A 24,819-nucleotide genomic window follows, 5' to 3' on the forward strand; every position below is an offset into this window, starting at 1 on the left:
GTTTTTGATTTGAGTGTAACTTGTGTTTGCAGGTCATGTGCCTCAATGTTTTGTTCTTGATATGAAGATCATACAGGTTGTAAAAGAGGGTTGTTCTTGAGTTATGCACATTTTACTTCTGCTGTTTGGCCTGATGGCTATTAGCAGCCACTGACACTATAGAACCACTTTATAGTGAAACCTTTGATGTGCCCCTTCACCTGTACCTCCTCTGTTCTCTCTGCTCAGCTTCATGGTAGGAGGGCTTTCCATAGCAGAGGAACTGTGACTTGACTTGTGCAACATGGCATTGCACAACATTGCTCTAGGAGCAGTGAGAGAGATTTACTATTTCACTTGATTATCAAATCAATTTTTCCCTTCCAAATTCACTATAAACTGGGTCTGCTATGAATCTGAGCTTCAGAGAAGCCCGTGCTGATGGCATTGCATAGATTATTGCATCCTCATCTTGCATGTCTTTTCGCAAAGCTTTCTTTTATTTTTAATTTATATTTCCTTTCTTGCTGCAGTTTTTTTTCTCTATTTTGTATTGTAGGATCGGGATATTCACCCCTTGAAGATGACGAAGATGTGTATGCACGCAATAGATATAAAGGTGAATGCTTTGCTTATGTGCTAAGGATCAGCTGATTGCTGAGAGAAAGCTTCGTTCTTTTTCTTTTCATGGATTATAAAATCTTGGTGATCCAGTTCCATGGTTTTTCTCATGGATTTTTAGATCAAGATTTAATTTCTGCTTTTTTAACAATGGAAATTAGACAAAGTACTGATCACCACTCTTTTATGCACCTGAGTAAGTAACTTTTGCACTGCCTTTGCTCTTGGAAGATCAGGTTGTTAAAACATGAAAATCTGGGAAGAGCTTCTCTTTCTTCTTCATACATCCTAACAAAACCATCAATGATAAGCTGACTCAAAACCTGGGCCTGCTGATGGTAATGTATAGAAGTACATGCAAGAGAATGTGATTTTCATGACACCACCCCCACCCTCCCCACCCCCCCACCCTCCCCCCCGTAAAATTGTTTGCATTTCAGGTTAACCTGCTACCTGAAATGCCAAGTGAAGTGTGTTTAACAAATGAACGTGTACATTCCCCCCAAAAAATTATGTAGCTAGATGAATGAGTGAACGGACTGATGTGTTTATAAAGCAAATTCAGGTTTTCTTCCCTATTCTGGAATATTTTGCCATTCAGCAAGATTCAGAAGTTTTTTGCCACTACCAGTAAATCTTCCACTTACTATGTCCATTTTCTTAAAAAGTCTGCTTCTGTCTCAGTACCCCTCTCGTCTACCAAAATTCCTCAGAAGCCTGGACAGTAAAGAAACTTAGCATTTGATTTGTTACTTTAAATGGTAATTGTGTTTCATTGTGGTAAACTAATCTGTGAACATGCTAGAATTGTAATCATTCTGATTACTTGAAAATACTGGGCATTGGTGTCTTCTTGTACATTATTGATTCTCTGCAAAGAATCAATGGGCCTTATAAGAGGTAAGTCATAAAGTAATTCAGACATTTATGAAGAACAAAGGGGAAGGCACAGATGCATACATATGGCTATGTTGCTGTTTTCATAAATGTCTTATGTTCCTCCCAGTAAAATACTTCAGTATAAAATTTTGCTTTCAAACACATGCAGATATATTTCTCTAAAGCTTTATTTAGGTAAACTCATTTTTCTTTGCCTTTTAACATGTAACCCTCTGCAGACACATAGAAAAAGAATTCCAGAGATCATGAAGATAAATCAATGCCAGTTCATGCCAGGGCAGGCAAGTAGTTAAAATGCGGATTCTGTATAAATTCCTTTTATATGGTGATCCAAAATGGATTATACTCATGTCAGCCAAAATGTCACCAGGGTAAGTGAAACATAATGACTCATTCACGCAGATATTAAAAACTACCCTGAGTTTGGAAGCGCTACTGCCAAATGTTGCAGATCAGACAATGTGAATCTAAGAGTATAAAGCACTGGAGTAGAAAAGGCTCACTCTTCATTAGCATACTTATTTAAGTTGGTATTGGGGGGAAGGGGGTGGAGAAAGACAAAGCAAGGAAAAATGGGCTGAGTAGCTATGTTCAGAGCTTCTCCTTATATGTGCAGTCCAGCATCTTGGGTATGGCCCATTGCTCGGCAAATAAAACTTCCCAGTAACAAATAACTAAATTAATTTTCTTAACTGGTGTTAACGTATGTAAGCAGCATTGTTTTTTCTTTGCACACATATTCCCTAAACAGTGCAAGTGAGCACACAAATTTGTCCTCTGTGGCATCTGCAAACAAAACATTGCAGTTTATTGCGGGGAGGAGGGAACTGACCTCCTACCAAACCTTTTGTCTTCATCTGGATGTTTTTCAACTTGCTCAGCTTTCCAGAGAAACATCGCTGACACTTTCTGTGCCCATGGCATTTTTACAGATATTTTCCCTTCCTCCCTGGTGAACCCTCAGCTCTATTGGCTGGTGTACCAGCAAGCAACAGTATGGCTGGTCACTTTGCACGCTGCTTGTGAAGGAAATGCTTAGCTGAGGCTGGCGTTTAAACAGCACTGAGGGTTGGGGGAAACGATGCTCTGGAAAATGCTTTCCTTCATGCCACTTGGCATGGCTGTCTTGGATCGTATTTGATGAGGAAGGGCTTCCCGAATACAGCAGTTCCTGTGTTCATCACAGTTCTAGTGCCACTGCTTTGATGATCCTCATTCCTTATATGTTTTCTCAAATAGTGTAATGATCAAACAGTAGCCCTAGCTGTAGAGGCAACATAGCGGCTTCAACTATTTGTGCTTACTGCCTGTTTTCCGGTGGTTTCAAACACAGGACTGAGTCTCTGAAATGTTCTACTACTAAGTGATAACGCAGGCTATTGTATTGCTGAGGAATGGCACAAACTTTCTGTTAAACAAAAAAACATTACATAAGTCCTGGTACCTAAAACCTCAAATTTCAGTTAGGTGAACAGAGCCCAGTACAGATGGTGAAGCTCCAGAGCAGATGCCTGGGAAACCTGTAGCTTTTCTTATTCCCAACACCTTCAGGAACACGGCTGATCTTTTCTTGAGGCAGGGAACAGCTTGTGTGACCTCTCAGGGCCCCATCCAGCCCTAATATTCCACAAATATTCCATGTAGCTGCTTAGCCTTTGAAAACCAATATGTGCCTTTGCTTAAATATAAGCAAACTTTGATCTAAAACTTTTTTGTATCGTTTGATGTGCTTTCAGGCACATAAGCTTTTCAAGTTAGCTGGGGGGTTTTTTTCAGTGCTATCACTTGGTCTAAACCCAGATATTTGCCCCCCTATAAACCCTGCCTCACCCACTTTCTTCTAATCATGTTCAGTTCCAGAGTAACGATAATAATATTTAGATGAAACAGATGTTCCTCCTAAGCTCATCAAGTTATCTGCATCCAAAAGCATGCCTGGTTTTGTTTTTCTTTCTGACAATATCATTTGGTCCAGTAAAAGATGTGTTACCCCTCCCTAGGAGCCTTGCTTTGTTTCTCTCTGTAGACCACCATAGCTGCAACGACACTACAGGAAGGGCTTTTTTCTTATTCAATATTCTGTTTGTGCATTAAACTGCATTTGTTAGCTGTTAGCTGCCACTTTTATTTTTTTTTTTTAAATATATGTGCAGCTGTTTACTCAAGGCAAGCATGTTTTTAAAGCCACAAAAATTAGCAGAAAAACTCAGGCAATTTGTAATACCTGAAACAGCTGCTTTGCCTTTTTTTTTTATTAGCCTCTTGATCATGTTGCAAAGTGTATTTGTCTTAACACCCTTTACAAAGGAAATCAGCCATGTGTGTTTGCACATTATATATGTGGAAAACCTGAGGTGTAAATACCTTGAACTGATTTGCTAAAGGATTATGTAGCTGGCTTGGGCAAAGGCTCAGCCTACCTGAGTCTTCATCCCCACTGTTGTGCCTCTTCAGTCAGTGTTCTCCTAGTAACTTCAGGTTTAAACCCTTCTGCAGAAAAACTGAGGCCTTCTCTTTAGTTAAGGAGATCCTATGGCAAGTGGAAAAAACTTTTCTAAATTAAAAAAAAGAAAAAGTTTAGGGTCTCAGGGCATGAGAAGAACAAGTGTGATACAGAAGTTGGAAGTTTGGGGGATGAGACCACTGAAGGAGTGATTATGGAAAAGCTGTTGTTAGTGGATGAGGAAAAGGATTTCTCCAGGAGGTGAATGAGACAAAGGCTGCCTCTGTGAATCCAACGTGTGTGGCTTCCCCCAGAGAGTAGTCAGAGGTGATGCTTGAGACTGCACCAGTGGCAGTGGGGTAGGCAGCTCAGGAGGCTGCAGAGATGGGTCCTGTCATCACTCATTACTGCAGCAGTAGCTGATTGACTTCCGTTCCCATTAGCTCACACTCCTCAACTACTCTCCTAGTTTTAATTTGGTTCATAGCAAGCATGAGAAATGTGAGCCACTGTGATACAGCCCCTCAACAAAGTGGCCCAAGTCAGTTGATGGGGTTTTTTTAATGTCTTTTGGTAACTATGGGATAGAGGTTAGGGTGAAGGACAGGAAACAGTTCTAAAAAAAAAAGAACCTAACAAAAAAAGCTATCCACAACAAAAACCACTCTCCACCAAACTACTTTGCATAATTGTAAGGTAAATAGTGGAGGATGTATTTGACATTCAGTACTTTTGGAAAATAGGACCATAGGTGGAAAAAACCAGAGATGGGATGACTGTGTGGCTGTGCCAACAAGCTGACCTGCACTCTGCCCCTAACCTGCTGTGTGCTGTTAGACTGGTCTGCTCGTTTCCCATGCCTTGGTTACTGCCTGTTTGGTGACACTGGGAATAATGCCACTTGTACATCTTTGTAAAGGGTTTTCATGTGGATTGGTGAAATACAAAAATAAGCATGTCGCAGTACAATACAACTGCTTCAGAAACAGACTAACCTAGAGGAACATGCTCTTGGTCTAGTCCTCAGATGCTATTTATGTTGATTCAGGACCAGCACAGCAAAATGTAGGTGTATAATATAGTTTCCATTGGGAAAGCATGAATATGTCCGAGAGACATTGTACACTGAATATAAATATCCCATGTATGAGAAATAGGCTGTATTGATTTTTGTTTGTGAGGAACTGGTCCAAATCATGTAGAAAAATGTACATAATGACTACAGGAATTAAGAGCTAGAAGTGAAGATCTGCCAAAGATGACCTAGAAATTATTTTTAAATGTCTCTTGTGACTTTGTCAGGATGAAGGCTAAAACTCTGTGTTTAGTTTGCTTGGGGTTTTTATTTCCATCTTTCTTGCAGGCTTTGAAAGTTTTGTCATGTACCTCCTGCATGTCACACATTGTCCCACAGGATTTCAGGACCTGTCCTCTTTCTCTTTTTGCCTTGCAATCCTTCCCTCTCTCCCTCCCTCTCGATATGTCCTTTTCAACTCTTGGAGCTGAGAAGGGGCAGGCTTAGCTACTCCTTGTGTAAGAAACTCCTAGTGAGAAGCTGCTTGCTGCAGAAAAAGTATGGCTGTGTTGGTGCACTCTGTTGTCAAAGCTAAACAAAGACTTTGAAGCTTTGGCTGCGAAGGGGAAGTCTCTCTTTGATACTGCACCCATCAGTATCACAGTATGGTGTTTAATCCTCACAAGAAGATGGTACCCATATTGTGAGTATTTTAAAGCGTAGTCCTGACCAGTTATTAAAGATTCAGTTTTATGTACATCTGTTTCCCTTTTTCCAATGAGTTTGCTAGGAGCATTAGCTGTGAAATCCCAGCCAAATTCCATCTTTCCTCTGACTTGGCAGATCCATCCATGTCACTGTACTGAATCCAGGAGGAACTAGAAGGTGGTTCTTGTACTTCAGGCTACATTTCCGTGATATTAGGGAAAGATAGTCCTCCACCCATCTTTGGAGGTGAAGACTATGACACATGAAGTCCAGATCTTTGAGAACATTTAGAACTGGATTTAAATTTCTGCAGCTTGGGTTCCCTTTTCTGATTATGTGCTAAGTATATAGGATGCTCATGAATGAACATTGATATCCTCTGAAGGATTTGACAATAGGAAGTGCAGGGGTTTGTGCTGTCAAATATATGCATGGTGCCTGAATGCATTTTGCCCTTGGAAGCTAAAAATTACTACCAAAAAGAGGAAGAAGGTCAGATCTTTCTCAGAAGCTCTGACTTAGTCTGTTGGATTGGACACTTGCCTTCAGATTTAATCATGGCAATGGTATTGTGCCCATTTTCTAGTAGAAGACTATTTTGTTGGTGATATAAAGAGTAGATGAATGTTTCAGTGTGGCATCGCAGAACTGCCGAGAACAGCGAAGGAGCTGCTGTTCTTGCACACTTCACAAGTTCCCGTTCGGGCTTAATCCTGGGTGCTAACTTGGAAAGTAACTTTGCAAAACTGGAGTTGTACTTAAAACCTGAATGCTTGTTCTGACACATGAAGGATGTATACAGACAGGCTTGACATATTGGCAATAAGATTTATGTAAGTCACACCCTTTCTAACTGTGGGAGAGCTTGAAAGAGTTCAGCTTTACTGCACAAATTATTATGGCAGATTTTTTTTATTTTAAATGGGCAGTGAGAGAGCTAAATGTTGTAAGGATTACAACTACAGCTAGACCAAAGGTCTTCCTAATGCGTGCAGACTTTTGTTACTAAACAGAAGATAGATGTATTCATTTAAAAAAGAGGGGGGGAAAGGTCCGGTTGTCATTAAACTGTCCACATGGTGGCACACTTATTCCATGGACAAAAAAACATAGCCGACCCCCCTCGCCCCCTCACTCTAATGGCTACAATCTTTAATTTTTGTAATAAAAAAGAGCTGCCAGTCTTTGAAGGGCTGACCTTCTTGTGTGTAAGACTTAGTGCACCTTGCTCCACTGTTACTTCTCCACTTTGAGGATTGGTGGCTTTTTAAATAAGACCTTTTTTCCATTTCTTCTCTGTGACCTTGAATAAAGTGATTTTATGTTTGTGTCTGACCTTTTATATTTTGCGAAGTACTATGAGTGGTTTTTTGTTCTCTGTGCTAGAAACACCGTGGTGCTCCCCCATTAAGGTGAAACATGGTTATGCAAACTGCAGGACACCTCAAGGGGAATATTACAAGAATGTATTGGGAACAAGGTGTGATATTCGCTGTCAAAAAGGCTACGAACTGCATGGCCCTCAGCAGCTAATTTGTCAGTCAAGCAAACGCTGGTCTGGGAAAGTGCTTTGCAAACGTAAGTAGCTGTGAAATCTGTGCATGCAGCTTGTGCCTCAGATTCAGCAGACAATAAACTTGCCTTTAAAACAGAGATCTAGGGATTGTTATTTGCATTTTAAACATTGACAGTATACTTGGATATGTATATTGGCTTGTTGCTGAGGATCTTACAGTGGTACATGGCGTGATAAGTGTCATGAATGGTGCAAATACTCTTGGCAGAGGACAAAGATAAGGAACATTTTATGAGTGTGGGATTTTGATTTGTGGGAATAATTTTATGACAGAGCCATAAAGCTCCTTTAAGATACTGCCTATCTTGGATTTTGTAAGCTGACACAATTTGTATTGGATGTCTAAGTGGGCTCTTGCTGTAAACACTTTCTGAAAAGAGAGGAATAGGTACTTGTCATCTTTTTCTCATATAAATATTGCATTAGGCCACTGTGTTTGTAAAGTTAAATTTGAAACGCAGCTAATAAGAACAGTGTGAAAAGCCTCGTGTGGAACATGACTTTCTCCCACTTGTCGTTTGCTAGCTGCATTCTTATTTCTGTGTAATACCCCACATTCACATTACTCTACAGGGGGATAACAGGTTTCCAGAAATCTTTATTTTCTATTCCAGAAAAGCGCTGCCCCACCCTGTCCATGCCGACCAACGGGGGCTTCAAGTGTTTAGATGGGGCCTACTTTGGCTCAAGGTGCGAGTACTACTGTTCACCGGGATACCAGCTGAAAGGTGACCGTATAGTAACGTGCATGGACAACAAAGTTTGGAGTGGCCGGCCAGCATCCTGCGTTGGTAAGTAGGATGGTTAGTCTGCATCCTGGAAAGGTCTATATCTTGTGGTACTTGCTGGTGCCCGAGTCCTCCAAATGGATTAAAAAAATGCTCTTTTATCCAGTTTCTGTGGGGGGAAAAGCAACTGTCCCTTTTGAGGAAGCAGAGGACAGTTTTCCAAGGGATACAAAGTGCTCTCTGTCACTTGGTATACTTTCTGTACTTTCAGTCCCAAGTGAACGTCTTCCTTACACACACACACACGCCATCAGGTCCAAGCATTATCACTTTAATAAAGATGAGGCTGGTGTAAATAGTCAGTGCTTTACAATGCTTATAACAGCCTTTGCTGATCTCCTGGGTGACTCGTTGGTGACTATGCTGCTGTTCTAGCATGTTCTCTGTGCTGGAGCCTGTCCTGCTTTCTGCAACTTAATGATAAAACAGGTTTGAAACCAAACCCTTTGTCTGACCTCCCCTGTTGCTGTTCTTTCTTGGGGTCGTGGTTTCCAAATATATCCCAGAATATGAATGGACTGTAGTTACCAGCATGGTTGCAGTGAGCTAAACTAAATTTCAGCCTAGTTCACATTAGTTATGCCAGCAATTTTCATTACATAGTGGTCTCATGGGAACCTCAGCTGGAATAATTGGTTTTATATACATAAATCAAAAGAGAGAGAAACAAATACTGAGATTTAACTTTCCTTCATACTAATGAGATTTCAGCAGATAGTGAAGTCTCAGCTGCTGCTCTTGTTTCTGGGAAGTCTCTGATAAAAGGTTCAGCAGCCACCCACAAAGGAAAGTATTTTTTGACCATCTGAATTGGTTACCAGTAATTTAATTTAAGCTTGTGGGTGGTAGAGTATTTGTGCTCAGTGTTTTCTGTGTATGATAACTCTGTTTTCCTCAAAATGCCTGTGGATCAGTTAGGTTGGCAAATGGCTTTGGAGTCTCTCCACTGTGGCCTGACATTCATAGGATTTTGTTCAGGTTTCCTGTTACTTGGTGTTGTGCAAATGTAGAAATGAGCGTGCTGCTTGGGTCTAGACTGTTTGTGGTGTCTTTTGTTTTTATTGACAAAAACAAGCCTTGTCCTTCTCAGTGGTGTGGGCAGAGGAAGAAAAACAAACCCTTTTAAGTTTGGGAATGATAAAATATTGTCCTCTGTATTTCCTGGCAATTTCAGAACCTCATCTGTTTGCAGCAATGGAGTGCTTATTACAGAGGATGCTGTCTTGCAGAGTAGAGTAAGCAAGAATGTCTTAAGCAAAAAAGAGGCTAAGTTAGCACCAACACTTTTTATTCCAAAAATGCAGATATTTGCTGCATAGGGTATGATTGCAAGTCCTGAGTAACCCAGTAAAAATAATACTATTATTTAAGTTCTGGCAATACCACATAGCATGGAGAAGACCCCTTCAAACCTTGCGTGCACATAGTTTCTATATGCAAATAGTGAGTTGTGCAGTTAGCAAACTTTTTAATAAGGTTATGTTTTGACCTCTTGATAGGTAGGATAGAGATTTTTTTTTTTGTGACCAGACATGATACTAACAGTATAATGCAGTTTGCAGTTGACAACATATCCCTTACTGTAATTCAGTAGTTACAGAAAAGTCATTGGTGAACTGCAGCCTACAAAAGCTTACCAGTGGCTGGGAGAGAACTGGCTGAACAGCTCACTTTCAGCTGAGTAGTAAAATTAAGGTGGGGGGAGCAATGAAATACAAAGGCAAAGAGGCTGGTTTATTTCTTACTTTAGCATGTAAGTAGTTAGTTGCACTGTGCACAGTAGGGATGTTATTTATGATCATAGGCATGAGCTGGTAAAGTTCGTGCTGTTGCGAATAGGTAGGGAAGTGGCCCAGGGACACCACAACTATTGGCATCAAGTATGGCAAAATTACTACAGACCTGAATTTATAATCCTCTTGAAAACAAGGGGCTTTCCTCTATCCTTTTGTACTGCAGTTGCACTCCTTAGCATTTTTGCACAAAACTATGTGGGGTTCACAGTGCAATAATGAAGATCCATGTAGGAAAGGCATAAGGCTAACATTATTGCTGAAACAGATATACATTAAAAGGGGGGAAAAAAATGTGTTGCTTTTTCTTCAGTTAAAGAAAATTAGGTATGTTTTAGCAGTCATAGTTACAGAAGCCCTTACAGACAGTGAGTATTCTGTCCTAACACAACAGACTGTCTGTCCCCTGTTCCCCTCCTGTAAGAGGAAGGATAGCTTTCATGTTGCTGAAATAACTTCTGATGAAAAAAAAATCAACATACAGCTGCTTTTGGTTATCAGTTAGCTAAAAATGCCAATATTGACTTGGATAATATTTCCACTATATCCTTAATGCAGTGTAACATAGATTGAAATAGGTATTTTCCTCTAGAAGATAGAAAAATGTCACCACCTTTTCTTCTATAAAGATTTCATTTTCCTGCTGATTGTATAACAGATGTTGTGGTAAATGCCTATCACTGTGCTAAGTCATCCTTTTGTCACATCAATACAGTCTTACCCTAAGTAGTTAACTAACAGCTTCCAACTACGGATGTCTGAAACGAGCTTTGCACTCTGAGTCATTAATTATACAGGCCCTGATAATGGATGTTTTGAAATACAGAGCAATGCCTTGTGGAGGGGGTTGGGGAGAGCAGGACAATGTTTTTCATTCCCCCTTTTATGATTTCCAGTCTCTTCATCTCTTCATGCTTTTGACACAGACTAATGTTTTGAATTAACTTCCAGCCTTGTTTAATGTCATCAACAATCAGTAATAGTATGTTTATATATCAGCAGACCATTTACCATGTGGAATAAGCAAGCAGTGGGCAGTCAGTACCATCCCTCTGTGTCTTTCCTCTTTTCATCCGAAATTCACAAGCAAATAAACGTAAACCGTTAAACTATGAGAAAGTCAGTTAACAAGCTCTTTAAACTTTGTTGAAATTGTTAATATGGCCAGTCCCAGAAATATGTTTTAAAAAAATAATAATAAACCTAAAACTTATTTGAAAACTTCACATTTTTCTCCACAAAGTTCAAAAGGCTGCTTTAAAATTCGGTATTCCACTGCTGACCTCCTGATGCCATGTCTGCAATGCCACTTCACCGCATGGAGCCAGAGTACCAGTTGCCGCTGCCGAGGAGAGCGACAACTTACAAGAATGTGGCTGAACAGTGCCAAATTTTTTATGAAAACTCTGTTTCCCTGCCTGTGATTTAAACCTTGCAGGCGAGATTCACCCATTTAATACATAGCCCTGCTAAACAGCTTAAATAAGTCTGCTTGGCTTTTCGTTGGTTTTTCAGCAGTGACACTGTAGTAAAAGCGTAAGACTAGCCGTAGGGGCTCAGACACCTTGCAGCGTGTCCTGGCTCCAACTCTGCCCAGAACACCTAAGTGAGAGAGTCTGACAATCATCCGGCACTTACAGGACGATTTTTCCCTCTGATAAAACCTCCCCAGCAGTCAGCAATCTTTTGGGTTCCTCTGTTGGGGTTTGTTTTGGAACCAGTTTAGTTTTCTGACCTGCAGGTGGGCACCTTGCTCACATCATACGTTTTATTGAAGGTTTTTTGGGGGGTTGTGTTTCAGTTTTGTCACTTGTGCATTTGCCTGCATGTTCTCTGGTCACCTTATCTGCATTTAAATGGATTGGGGGTTTTTAAGACCTGTCTTCCTTCTGACAAGCTGTGGCCAAGGTGCTTAATATGCTATAGATTGGCTGCAACTTTGTAGAAAGGGCAGGAGGAAAAAGAGCTGAGCTCTGTTTGGTTTAACACATCCCAGTGGCCACTGCAGTTAAAGAGCCTCTTTGGTAGACAGCTGCTTTCTCTTGGTCTGTTGCAAAGCAGAGGTTTTCTGGTGGGATTCATTTAGTGCCTGTTGAATGCTAGGAGGCAGCTGAAATGACCAAAGAAAATATCCTTTCCGGGAATTTTTAAGTCCAGCTAAAAAAGGCTGCCTGGCTTCTGGGTGCTCAGTGCGTTGGTTCCCACAGTAACCATATTGTTTGTCTTTATGATGTGGAAATCCAAGCTGGTTCATACCAGCCAGTCTTCTCTGTGCTAAGTAGCATAATGAGCTTTCTGATTAATTAAGTGCTTAAAACACTGGGTCTTTAAATGCCATTCTGTCGTTAAATAAATGTCATGCTGGAATAAATGTATACTGTCCATAGCACAGTGGTGAGCTGTCGCCACAGTAAACCAGAGCCAGAAGCAGCCTTGGTGAGACTGGGTTATTTCCTACCCTAATTCAGCTGTGCTGGGGGGTTATTGAGAGCAATGTAGTTTTGTAAAGGAGGGCAGAGCTCTCACTGGCTGTGGTGTGAGAGGGTTTCCACATATAATAGGAAGATACTCCAAAAAAAAAAGGGAGTGAGTAAGGAACACAAGGAAGGGAGACAAAGTGCTTCCTACAGCCAGAGTGGATGCTCGAAAATCCTGCTTGCCTGTGTACTGCAGCAGATGAAAGAAGGAGGAGTCAAAGAACTCAAAAAAGTGAAAAAGTTAAAGAAGCCATAAAGAAGTAACTGCCTTATGTACCTTTAGTGAAGGGTGTTCTTGTAAAGCACAGGAAGTTTCAAAAGCTGTTTATAGGATTCTGCTGTTCATTTGTGATTGCTCCGCTCCCTGCAGCAGGAACCCAGTCTTGCTAGCTTCACCTTCTAGTAAGATCTACAAAGAAAACAACTGTTATTCTCCCAATACTATAGGAAGATACATACATTTTTTTCATAGTTTATTTGCAAAAACAACCCACAAAAATAAGCATTTGTGTAAGGCAGTTTGCCATATTCTTGATGTTTTCTGAATAACTTCAGTACCACACTTACTTGCCTGTGCCTCCCCCGCTCCCTCCCATGCAAAATTAAGACAGGATCTCTTCCTATGGAAGTGCCCCTCAAAGCTGCAGTGCTTGGGGTTGGAAGAAAACTCTTACAGAAGAAATAGAGATAAGCCAGTTTTCAAGAGTCTCAGGTCCTCGGAATACCATTAAAAGTTTGAAGGGGTTGTAGCAGGGCTGCCCTTGCCCTAGTTATACTGGTAGAAAACATTGTGTGTTGCTTGTAGAACATGAAGGTCTATGAAATTATTTTGTATATTTGATGCTTTATAAAGACCTAAACCTTTTCTCATTGCTGGGGTTTTGTTTTTTTTTTTTTTGAAAGAAATCCAGATTATACTTTTTGTGTCTGCCCTGAAATGAAAAGACAAGGCCTGCCACCCTTTAAATTTTAAGCAGCACTTAAGGATTGTTTTCTATTTGCAGGTAAAGAGCAATCCTGTCTCTGTGTTGATTTTTAAAGCTGGTATATGACTTTACGGCTTTACCATTGCTTAGGTTATACGCAAAATGAAGTCTAAAAAAACTTGAGACTAAGCTATTAAAGATTTTTTTAATTTTTTTTTTTTAATTAATGATTGTGATGGTGTTTGGACTTGGGTCGCCCATATATTTCTGCTATGCTGGCAGGACTGGCAACGGAAGCAGCTGGAGATGAGTAGCTGTGCCTTTGTCCTCCATCAGGGTCTTTTATCATCGCCACTGTTCCTTTACTCCTGAATAATAGTCACAGTATTCTGCTAGCTGTTAAACAGGCTTTCAAAACTTACCTGGTCTACTTTTGTTTTGTATTACCTGTAAGGCATTATTGTAAGAATTACTTGAAAAAAATCAAATGGAGCAGCAATTCCCTGCAAAATGAAAATTGCCTTAGTCTCCCGTTGTTTCTTTTTGCTATTGCTGCAGGAAAAATAATCAAGAATTTAACAATAACATGCAAAGTTATCATAGAGAGAGATTTGTGTTCAGTGTGCTTTACAAATGTTCTTAATCACAATATCTACTGCACAGATGAACAAAGAGAGGCAGAGCAGATAAACAGAAGGGTCAGGCTCCTCAGGTACAATCTTGGGTATTCTTTCTTAGAGTTCAAAGCTAAATACAGTCAATTTGTAGACATTGCTTTTTAACTGGGGACTAGATAAAGAAAGTTACAATAACTACTTTTTAATTAGTTTTTTACATTAGGGGGTGTGGGTTGTGATTGTCATCTCTTGCTCACAAAAATGTGAGAAGTACAGGCTCTACCTGCTTTGGCTGGGCCAGCTCCAGTGTTGAGGAGGCCAGCTGAAGGTGGTCCTGAATTATGCTAACAGGGCAAGAGCTGTGAAGAAAATGCATAGCTATAACACATGCACATGTGCCCATTTCTGTGATGTTTATTTCAACAGATACTGAACCTCCAAGAATCCAGTGCCCAAGTGTGAAGGAGAAAACTGCGGAGCCCAACAAGTTGACAGCCAAAGTGTTCTGGGACACCCCGGAGGGACGAGACACTGCTGACGGGATTCTGACAGAGTAGGTGCAAATCTGTAAATGTTTGTCTCTTCTTTTTATTCCTGGGGTGCTTGGTTAGTAATTCACTTCATGAGGGTGGCCAGATACTCCTTCCCCTTAGTTCATCCAAGATGTTTATTTACAGCTCTCACATGTAAAGAATTGAAAAATTAAAAATTGAAAACTTGAATCATTCAGGACCTGGCATGCAGAGGGGTAGCAGATTGTTGTGGTTATTTTGGAGCTGATGGAATAAATGACAATAGCATTTTGACTGCACCTGTGAAACTTTACAGAGCTGCTCTGTGGGTCTCTTCTCACATACCACAAGTTTTCTTACAGCAAGTTACCTTTTATACATAACAATGAAAAGACAATAGTGCACTGGAGGTAGTAGCAGAGACAATTTTGACTGTCTTAAAAAAAACACAAGGCAAATTGTGTCACAAAACAATATCTGCAATCATCTTTAGGCTTCTTCCTGAAGTAGTGCTGAGTACTGATGTCACAGTGTTCTGCAGTTACTTGTAAAGTAATGCCTCTCATTTGAAACTTAGGGAGCTTTAAACATAGGATTTAAACTTATTACTTTCTTCCAAATTTCCTTGTCAATTTTTATGGTTTCACATTCACACTTTCCGGAAGAGCAAGGTGCGCTTGTGATGCTACTACTGTCTCTGATTTTCCTATCTTTATTGTGCAGGATTTATGGCAGTCTGTCTAGATTACTGTAATGGAAAGAGTATAGAAAATCTGTTTTTTTTCATTAAGCAAGTTACATCTTGGTATTAGCGGACTGGTTAAGCTTAAAATCTCAAAGTTGTAAGCTTAAAGATGTTTACAGTCTTATGTGAATACAAAAAAGCTGTTGAAAGACACAGTGACATTGCCCTTTTATTGTTACATTTTAAATAATAACAAAAAAGAATTAATTACACAATTAAAAACAATACTGCTGTTAAGGTCTAATGTGATAATTCTATGGCAATTAACAGCATAAAAAAATTAAGCCTGATAAAATAAAAACTTTGAAAAGTGTCAGAATAAAGAAATTCCAAAGTCTTTTTGATGAAATAATGTCTGGCAAGCAAAATATGGCGAATACCCATGTAGACTTTGTCATATGAGTAACTGTTCCCAGCTCTGAAGAGGCTATCTGTTGAATCTGTGGAAGCTATTCAATACATCTGTTTTTATAAAATCTTGCTAAACTGTGATGTTTTATAGGGTGTACAGTGCTTTCCTTAAATGCACTGGGTCCTGCAGTCCCGTGAGTATGTAAGCTTTCCCATTACATGAAACACTGCTCAACCTCACTTCTTCAGTACCGAGGATACGTTTAGTACATCTGAATTCTCCTGACACATTTGCAGGATAGGAACAAGTTCCAAGTGAAAACACTGCTGTGGATCACTATGCCCTTCTGATGTGACAATAGATCTTGCTTTCTATTCCATTTTTCTATATTAGTATAGTCACAGGAGCAGTGCAGAGCACTCAGAGGGGGTATGTCCCCATTGTAAGAGGCTGGAAGTTTTCTTGCACTCTGCCAGCTCTGGGTTATACTGCAGCCCTGACAATACAAAAAGAGGGAGGATCAAGCTTGATTTTTTTCTTTATGTAAGGAAAAGGAAGCTCAAGTTCCTTTGGGCATGACATGATGCTTGGCTACACTATGGATTGCCTTATAGGAAGAAAGCAGGCCCTGCCTGGTCTGCCTCCCTTGTGTCAGCAGGGTGGGACCCTTTTGTATGACTCCAGGGTGGGCTGTTGGTAACAAGTTTAAATACTGTGGTCTCTGCTGCCCAGCTTCTTCCTTTGCTTACTCTCAGTCTTGAGTCACGTAATGCAGGCAGACAGTCTTAGCATGCCACAGCCTTCACTATTCAGGCTTTTACAGCATTGTCAGTAGGAAAATGCTGGTGAATTTACGAATGCCTGTCCCATTTTCTCTTTTTTTTTTTTTCTTTTTTTTTTTAGTGTTATTTTGAAAGGCCTGCCACCAGGGTCACATTTTCCAGAAGGCGACCACAAAATCCAATATACCGTGTATGACAGAGCTGAAAACAAAGGCACTTGCAAATTTCTTGTTAAAGTCAGAGGTAAGAGTGATGTTTTATCCTATATAAATACAGTCACTGATTTGCATCGGTAGGCAGTTTGAGAAATGTCCTCATTTCTATATTTGTCTGCATATGTATGTGTATATAAACTGTATGTTGATGCTGAAAGGGAGAACGCTGTCTTGCTTGAGACAAGGGGGCCAGGCCTGCAGCAGGGTGGCCTGCAGCCTCTACTCCACACATCAGGGAAGAGCTTCATTGATCTGTCCTGCCTCCAGCTCCGCACTCCTTCCCTCCTGCTGGCTTCTCCCTGATACTTAGCTTGTGAGCTGCTGAAACAAGTATGCAAAGGAGTTTTTTCAGCTGTGACTCACATCTGTCAAGCAGGGCTGCCCTTTCACAAGTCCAGATCTCGAAACCTGGATTTGAATATACAGAGGTGAAACCTGTAGGTTTCAGCTTCAGCTCTCTTTGTGCTCCATGACCTTTTGTCACCATGACACCACAGTCACATGCATATACCTATACATCTGTATCATTTCAGTTTACATACAGAATCATAGAATCATTTAGGTTGAAAAAGACCTTTAAGATCATCAAGTCCAACTGTTAACCTAGCAATGCCAAGTCCACCACTAAACCACGTCCCTAAGCACCATGTCTACATGTCTTTTAAATACCTCCAGGGATGGTGACTCAACCACTTCCCTGGGGAGCCTATTCCAATGCTTAACAACCCTTTCTGTGAAGAGATTTTTCCTAATACCCAATGTAAACCCCCCCTGGTGCAACTTGAGGCCATTTCCTCTTGTCCTGTTGCTTGTTACTTGGAAGAAGAGACGGAACCCCACCTCACTACAACCTCCTTTCAGGTAGTTGTAGAGAGCGATAAGGTCTCCCCTCAGCCTCCTTTTCTCCAAACTAAACGACCCCAGTTCCCTCAACTGCTCCTCACAAGACTTGTGCTCCAGGCTCCTCACCAACTTGGTTGCCCTTCTCTGGACACGCTCCAGCACCTCAGTGTCTTTCCTGTAGTGAGGGGCCCAAAACGGAACACAGCACTCGAGGTGCGGCCTCACCAGTGCCAAGTACAGGGGGGGACAATCACCTCCCTGCTCCTGCTGGCCACACTATTTCTGATACAGGCCAGGATGCCATTGGCCTTCTTGGCCACCTGGGCACACTGCTGGCTCATATTCAGCTGGCTGTCAACCAGCACCCCTGGGTCTGTGTGTCTAAGTGGTGTAGCAGGTCACTAACCATTTCCTCTTGGATTATGGGGCTTTATTCTGCTCCCTGTCCCCGTCTTCTGGCTGAGGGGGCTGGGTACCCAGAGAACAAGTGGTCTTGCTATTAAAGACTGAGGCAAAGAAGTCATTAAGTACCACAACCTTTGTTGCTATGTTTCCCCCTGCATCCGATAAAGGATGGGGATTCTCCTTAGCCCTCCTTTTGTTGCTGATGTATTTATAGAAACCTTTTTTATTGTTTTTTATGGCAGTAGCTGGATTAAGTTCTTTGAGAGCTTTGGCCCTTCTAATTTTCTCCGTGCATAACCTCACAACATCCTTGTTGTTCTCCTGGGTTGCCTGCCCCTTCTTCCAAAGGTCAAAAACTCTTTTTTTTTTTTTTTTTTTTTCTTCTTTTTTTTTTCCCTCTGGGGTTCTAGGCAAAGCTGTCTGTTCAGCCAGGCCGGTCTCCTTCTCTGACAGCTTGTATGAGTTAAGAGGGGGTTTTTTTTGGTTGATTGGTTGGGGTTTTTAAGTCTAAACACAAATCTAACAATACAGAAAGCAATCAGAAAAATGTCTTCCATATTGGTATTCCACTGGCCATGCTACCCTGTAACAAACAGGGTGATTCATGCCTTGTCTTTTTTTTTTTTTTTCTTTGCCTCTTGCTTAAAGTCAGGCGCTGTGTGAAATTAAATGCCCCAGATAATGGCTACATCAAGTGTTCAGGTGATGGAAATAACTATGGTGCTACATGTGAGTTCTCCTGCATTGGTGGCTACGAGCTGCAAGGAAGCCCAGCTAGAGTATGCCAGTACAATTTGGGGTGGTCGGGAGTGGAGCCAACCTGTGCACGTAAGTGAGTATTTCACCACTTTACCAGAAGGGCTGCCAGAGCAATGGTTCTTGTGGCAGTGAGAATTTGGGAAGGGGGTGTGAGGTGGAATACAGCTGCAAACTTTAATGCCCTAGAGGTAAGAAACCTAGCAAACATCTTTGTCTCCTCTGCCAATTTGCACTTACAGCTGAAGTCTTTGCCACCTTTGGCTGTTCTTTCCTAGGATGATAATGGTACCTCATAACTTATAGCATGTTTTATCCCAAGGCTCTGTACAAAACTTCACATTCTGGAGTCAATCCATCTTGCAAGCCAAAACAGCTTAAGATAAAATTGTTGGCTTCAGTGAGGCCAGTATTTCACCCCTATCTTCTTTATTATTATTCTCTTGTTCCTGTGCTTCTGCTGTCTAACAGTTTGTGCTTTTAGAAATGGATCTGTTTTCAGTATGCTCTATAACTTTTGTTTTAAATTTAATTCTAGCCATGAATATTAATGTGAATGTGAGGACTGCAGCTGCACTTCTGGATCAATTTTATGAGAAGCGGAGACTGCTAATTATTTCAACCCCTACTGCAGCCAACTTCTTCTACAGGATGCAGTTGGGGATGCTGCAGGTAAAAACAGTTCGGGGTGGGGGACCGCAACTATTTTTTTTTATTTATTTTTAAAGACAGACACAAGAGGAAAAGCTCCACTGTTTAATATAAATCCACAAACTTCAGCTGTCATATTGCAGCCATTGGAGGATCTGGCTGAAGCAGTAGTGGCTCTAGATTAATCCTTTTTACCTGGGTTTCAGTTTAAACATCTCCCCAGTCTCTTAATTCAGCTCCCTTCTGGATTGCGCTGCCTCTGACTGACCAGTCGCTGAATCCCAAGCAGTTCTGGCCCTCTTCCATCCTCCCCAAATTAATTTAACTTGTGCTCAATAATCATACCCTAACTCAGCTCCTTAAGAAGCTGAAAAAAACCCAAACCATCCGGAACTTCAGTGGTTGCAGTTCATGCAAAGCAGGCTTACAGACTGTAACTATGATGCAAGGAAGTGTGAATAGCTTCAGCAATAACCAGTGCACCAGCAAACAAAGGACTGGAGACCCAGCATAGAAATCATCCAGAGTGCTAGAGATAGCAGTGGGGTATTTTGCTCAAAAAACCCAGAAAACTTGGTAATTGTCCTTATGTGTTGTAAATGTGATGCTCTTTCTAGGTTCTTCCTAGACTTAGGGATGTATCTCAGAAATGTATCTGTGTTCTAAGGGAAAGGAGTCAGTCCTGTATTCTTTCACAGCAGCAAGTGCTTCTATCTATCTTGTTTCTTTTCTCACAACTGTAGCAAAATTCAGTATGAATAGTCATTGGGTTATGGGCATGATGATGTTTTTAACTGCTGGCTTAAGTTACAGTTGTATTAAAAAATTTTTTTTTTCTTTTCCCCCATTAGATTAACTTGGCAAGAAAATTCAATATATTGATCAAAATGAAATAGTTTAAAATACTAAATTTAATGGCTATAGTACTTTTCCCACTGCTTGACAGTGGTCAAACAAGTTGGCATGAAAGAAAACTTTCTGCAGTTGACTCCCATTTCACATACCTTGCTTTGATTGCCGAATTAGATTAGTGGCACAATGCTTAATACCCTGGCATCTTTTCATGTCATTACAAAGCCAAGTTTATATTTCTCCTAGGTGGTCCCTGTGTGTTGTTTTTCTTAGCGTAGTTAAGAATCCATCATTTAACATCCCCTGGAGTCATGAGGCTGTAGTTCTTCGCAGTGAGAATTAGAGACTTTTCAAAGTATGCTCTCATTTCAGTTTAAACCATCTCACTAACATAAGAAGACTGGACTCTTTATGAACACTTGCTGCATGCTCAAATCAACCTCCTGTTCTCTCACTGATAACTAACACACCTCTTTCTTCTTTTAACCCTTCCAGCCAGCACAGTGTGGTTTAGACCTCCGACATGTTACTGTAGTTGAATTGGTTGGTGTCTTCCCAGCACAGATAGGAAGAATAGGTGTAAAGCTGCTGCCCCCATCACTTGCCCTGCAACTCAGGTAAAGTAAGCTCTCTCTACTGTTGTGTTTGCACCTTAGCATAAATGATGTATTACTTTTGATTCCCTGCATCTCACTCTCTAAGTAGACATATTCTACTCTAACGTACATAGCAAGATGCTGGAAGGCAGACACGGATGAGTAAGTTTTAGGATTAATTTGCTTGCTCTCTGTGCAATAGCTACTGTAAATTTGTGGGCATTTGGTAATTATGAAATTAAAAGCATAGACTTCAGCTTGTTGAAACAAGCTGAAGTCTATGCCACTCTTTCAAGTGCCATGTCTTCCTTGACCTTTTGCTCAAAGTGAGTGAAGTTCTGAATTTGTGTGAAGTCCCTGTGTATCCCTTTGATCGTGTTATAGGTCTATATTTTTGGGTGCTGCCACTGAAAACACTTCAAGTATGTCTGTATTTGTGCTGGAGTTGGTCAGATGCAGTCACGACAGGCTGCAATCACTTTGCAAGGACGGCCTTGGAGAGGCTGCCAGTGCAGCCCCAAATGGCAGCAACAGCTCATCTCTGCAGCGCTGCTGGTGGCTGTGGCCAGGCTAGAAGGGGAAGCAGTGGTTGCTCTTTGAAGTCCCACATGTAGAAATGATATGGGCAGGATTTCAAAGGGGAAATTATCTCAGCCTCCCCAGCCTGACTACAACAGTTTTACTGAGGTGCCTAAACTGTTCTAACTTGGGTTGAGAGTGGCAGGGGGTTGGTTTTCACTTGAAAGGGAGACTTCAAGTGCCAGCATTTCCTAGGGCCAGGAGGCCTCATTGGCAGGGAAAGTAGTAGTTATTTAGGAAAAAAGTCCAGGAGTGTTTTAGGCAACATCTTCTGTGATATGCCTGAGGAAATGGAGCGAGTTTCAACTAGGGACAATAAAAAATGCTGACAAGTTGGAGAGGTTTTTTTGGATTGCAAAATATAAAAACATTTGTTCTCTATAAAAGGAAAAAGAGAGCACAAAGAGCTTTCTCTTTTATTCAAAAAAGTAAAAGTACTTTTACTAAAGTTGAAATGGGTTTTCTTGCAGCTCTGGTAACACCTTATTCCCTGCCCCTGCCACCCCCACCCTCCCCAACCTTAAATGGGGTTACATTTCAGAAATTGGTATACTATGACCTGCCATGCGCTCAGTAAAAGTTAGTTAGTTTTCCATTTGATTTTTTTTTTTCTCTGTTGTTACTGCAGTGTGTGAATTACAGCATTCTAGTTCTGGAAGGCACTTAAATCAAAATGAAACACACCCTTAAACATCTTGAATAAAGATGCTGTCCAAAACTGACATTCAGTAAACTAATGAGCACAGGTATTCTAGTTAAAACTTTGGAAATCTCAGAAGTTAGTATTTGGATTTGTAGAAGGTAAGCATTTTTTCTTAGGTGAGATGAGGTACAAGAGGAAGGTAGGTTTCCTATCACCATAGCTTAGCTTCAAATTTATTTTAGTTTTAATTTAATAGCCAAGCTCCCTAACTGCAACAAGAAGCCACCTAGAGCACTCAAACTTGTTAGAAGGCTGAGGAAGGTCAATTTTGATGCTTCGCACCTTACCAACATCCCTCCCCCGACCCTCTTCTTCATGGCAGCTTTCCTGTCCTGACACCATTCTGTCATGTCTGCCTGAATTTATTTTCCCCACACCAGTGGTGTTGATGGACTGCATGTCTAAGGATCTTCTGGTTCATTAACTCCTTCAAGCAAAAGATGAAAAGAGTACCAAGGATGTACTTTTGTTACACCTGTCACACATCCAGAGGAGCTCAAATGACCTGTTTTACCACTTGGAAGGAAAGGATTCTGCCATGATTACCAGTGGCTTTTGTTCTCCTAAATTGGAGTTACCACCAGGTAGATGGTTATTATTAGGAAGCAATGAAAACTGATTCCAATAGTTTTGTCCTGCTTTTTCTCATTGTGGTTTTATACCATGTGGCAGCCAAGAAAGGGAATAGTCTACTTGTAACTCTAGCTCCATTGCGGTGGTTTTCATTGGGCAATGATTATAGTACTTTTGTCTTACCTTTTTTTTTTTCTCTTGTGATAGCAATAGGGAATGACACATGCTATACTAACAGTCAGAGGTCTGAGAAGAAAACAAAGCGGAGCCTGTATAGCCCCCTCTGACCATCCCTGCCTTCCCCTGCTTAGATCCAATGGGCTGGTTCTGCCATTTATTAGTTTGAAGTGCCCAGGCAGTAGATGACAGGCTTTAACAAAACACATTCCTTATTTTGCAGGCTGCTGCTGAGGATCCCCCATTACAATTTCAACATCGTGGTAATGGACAAGCATGGAATGGACAAGGAACGTTATCCTTTCCCAGCAACGCCAGCTGAGCTCTTTGCACTTATTGACAATTTTCCCTTGAGAAAAGAAGAGATGAAACTGCAAGCAGAAATTGGCCAGTCATGTCCCTAATTCAGGATCGCAGGGCCCGCAGTTGTCAGTGAATTTTTTTTAATCCACATAATTCTCCCCTTGGTGCTACACAAAAGCATGGCTTTTTTAATCACTGATGTACAGATTTTTTGTGTCTATTTTTAAAGTCTGTCCGGCTGTGTAGCTACTTTGCATAGAAGTATGCATGATGCTTTTTTGTACTTTCAGCCATCTTTAGATAAATGTGTATGTAGGATTACTACCCAATGGAATTTCTTGTACAGAGAGTGAAGAACTGAGGCACATTTCTGGGAGTTTATTTTGGATTTTTCATTCAGTGTAAAATTGGGGTTCCTTTCTTACTGTTTACAAGTCTTTTTATTAATAAAATATTGTTTTGCAAACAGATAGTTGTCTAAAATTCCTTTTGGAGATAAACTTTTATCGATTAATTCAAAAGTTGGATCAAAATACCTCTCTGCAAATGATTATAACAGAGATAGCCTCAGATTGAAAGTGTACAAGCAAGCGAGCAGTGTCTTTCAGTTCCACTAATAACACGGTCGATCACAGACACAAAGCATAGGCCGAACGCAAACCTGTTTTCAGCAGCATGGAGGAAAAAACAGCTAATAGAGGTATGGAAATCATTGCCAGAAGGAATATAATAAAGGAACAGTGAGCAGTATAGAAGATGGGCAGTAATTACTAGAGGCCACATACTGCAATGCTTGATAGAAAAATACGCTCTTACCTGGTATGCTCCTGCTTCTGGCTTTTCATGTCCAACAGACTCGGAGCAGCAGATTTCTTTCCCCTCTTCATCTTGGAGACAAACCAGGCTGTTGATTTGATGGCAGAGAAGCATCACCCCCAGGGAAGCATCATCAAAGTTTTGTCATTTCCAGATCTGTGAAAATATTTGTTTGCAAGTCATCACTCACAAATTAACAAAAACATTCCCTGCTTAATAAAAAGTGTTAGGAGGCAATCAAAAAAGGACAGATTTTTTTATTGTGTTACTGTACCCCACAGTCTTGCCCATCCACTGCAAAGAATATACATGGTCCATGAAGAATATGAGCATCAAAGGAGTGAAAATTGTGAGTTACAGCTTTGGATACTTGTTTACAGGATATGATGCATAATTTGACATGCCTGAAAAGCAGCACTCCCCGGTCTTGCTGTTCATTCTTGCTGCTCAAGAGCACAGCCCTGTTTTTTCAGGCAAATGCTTGTTTGTCTTTGACTGTAAGGTAGATTGTTTAATTTTACACTCTGGTGTCAGTAAAGGAACAGTTTAATAGCATGTTTAAAGCAATCCTTACCAGAGTTCAGTCTCTCACACCCCCTGGAATTAGAAAAATCTCTTTTAAAAAGGTTGTTCCTGCAAGTGAATTAATTAATGAGGGAATAAATGTGAAGAGAGGGCAGTCAGCCCTGACACTAGCTAGCAAAGGCTAACTGTGGACTAAAGCACAACAGCACCAAGGAGTGGGTGGGTGGTGGTAGCTCCAGTCTTCTGGACAGGATGGTCTGCTTCCGAGAGCGTCAGGAGACTGTTACCGAACTCACCAGAGTAGGTACAAAAGCATGGCACAGCCACGGTGATGAATCCCTGCAGTGCTGCTGCCAAAGGCAAGGAAGATCTGGATACACGTGGTGGTGGTGCCAGGTTTGCAAGGATGAGCAACAGGAGGGCGAGGAAGCCCGGACTGAGCTTTCTGAGCGTTACCCCTAGAAGTAAGATGCAAGGACAGGATTGGTGACAAAAATCACAGAAATAGCTTTTCTGTTCCAGACCTGACCAAACCAAACCCAAAGTAAGTCCTGGACCCACTATAAACGAGCAAGGCGGATAAGAGCCAGC

The 24,819-nt window shown here is 41.0% G+C and overlaps 1 protein-coding gene across 2 annotated transcripts in view; it reads left to right on the forward strand.

Annotated features, from left to right (window-relative positions):
* SRPX (sushi repeat containing protein X-linked) overlaps positions 1-23,349 on the forward strand; it is a 49,559-nt gene extending 26,210 nt beyond the window's left edge. The window contains exons 2-10 of one of the 2 annotated variants that reach the window (XM_049835361.1): positions 539-598; positions 7,053-7,244; positions 7,857-8,033; positions 14,270-14,396; positions 16,356-16,477; positions 18,346-18,525; positions 18,992-19,125; positions 20,452-20,573; positions 22,808-23,349. In XM_049835361.1, the coding sequence (XP_049691318.1) occupies positions 539-598; positions 7,053-7,244; positions 7,857-8,033; positions 14,270-14,396; positions 16,356-16,477; positions 18,346-18,525; positions 18,992-19,125; positions 20,452-20,573; positions 22,808-22,988 (1,295 nt within the window). In that variant the 3' untranslated portion in view covers positions 22,989-23,349. The remainder of the gene's footprint in view (positions 1-538; positions 599-7,052; positions 7,245-7,856; positions 8,034-14,269; positions 14,397-16,355; positions 16,478-18,345; positions 18,526-18,991; positions 19,126-20,451; positions 20,574-22,807) is intronic. The other variant, XM_049835362.1, reaches the window with a different exon arrangement.
* Positions 23,350-24,819: the final 1,470 nt, after the last annotated feature.

This window comes from Accipiter gentilis, chromosome 32 (genome assembly GCF_929443795.1).
Source record: "Accipiter gentilis chromosome 32, bAccGen1.1, whole genome shotgun sequence".
NCBI lineage: Eukaryota > Metazoa > Chordata > Aves > Accipitriformes > Accipitridae > Astur > Astur gentilis.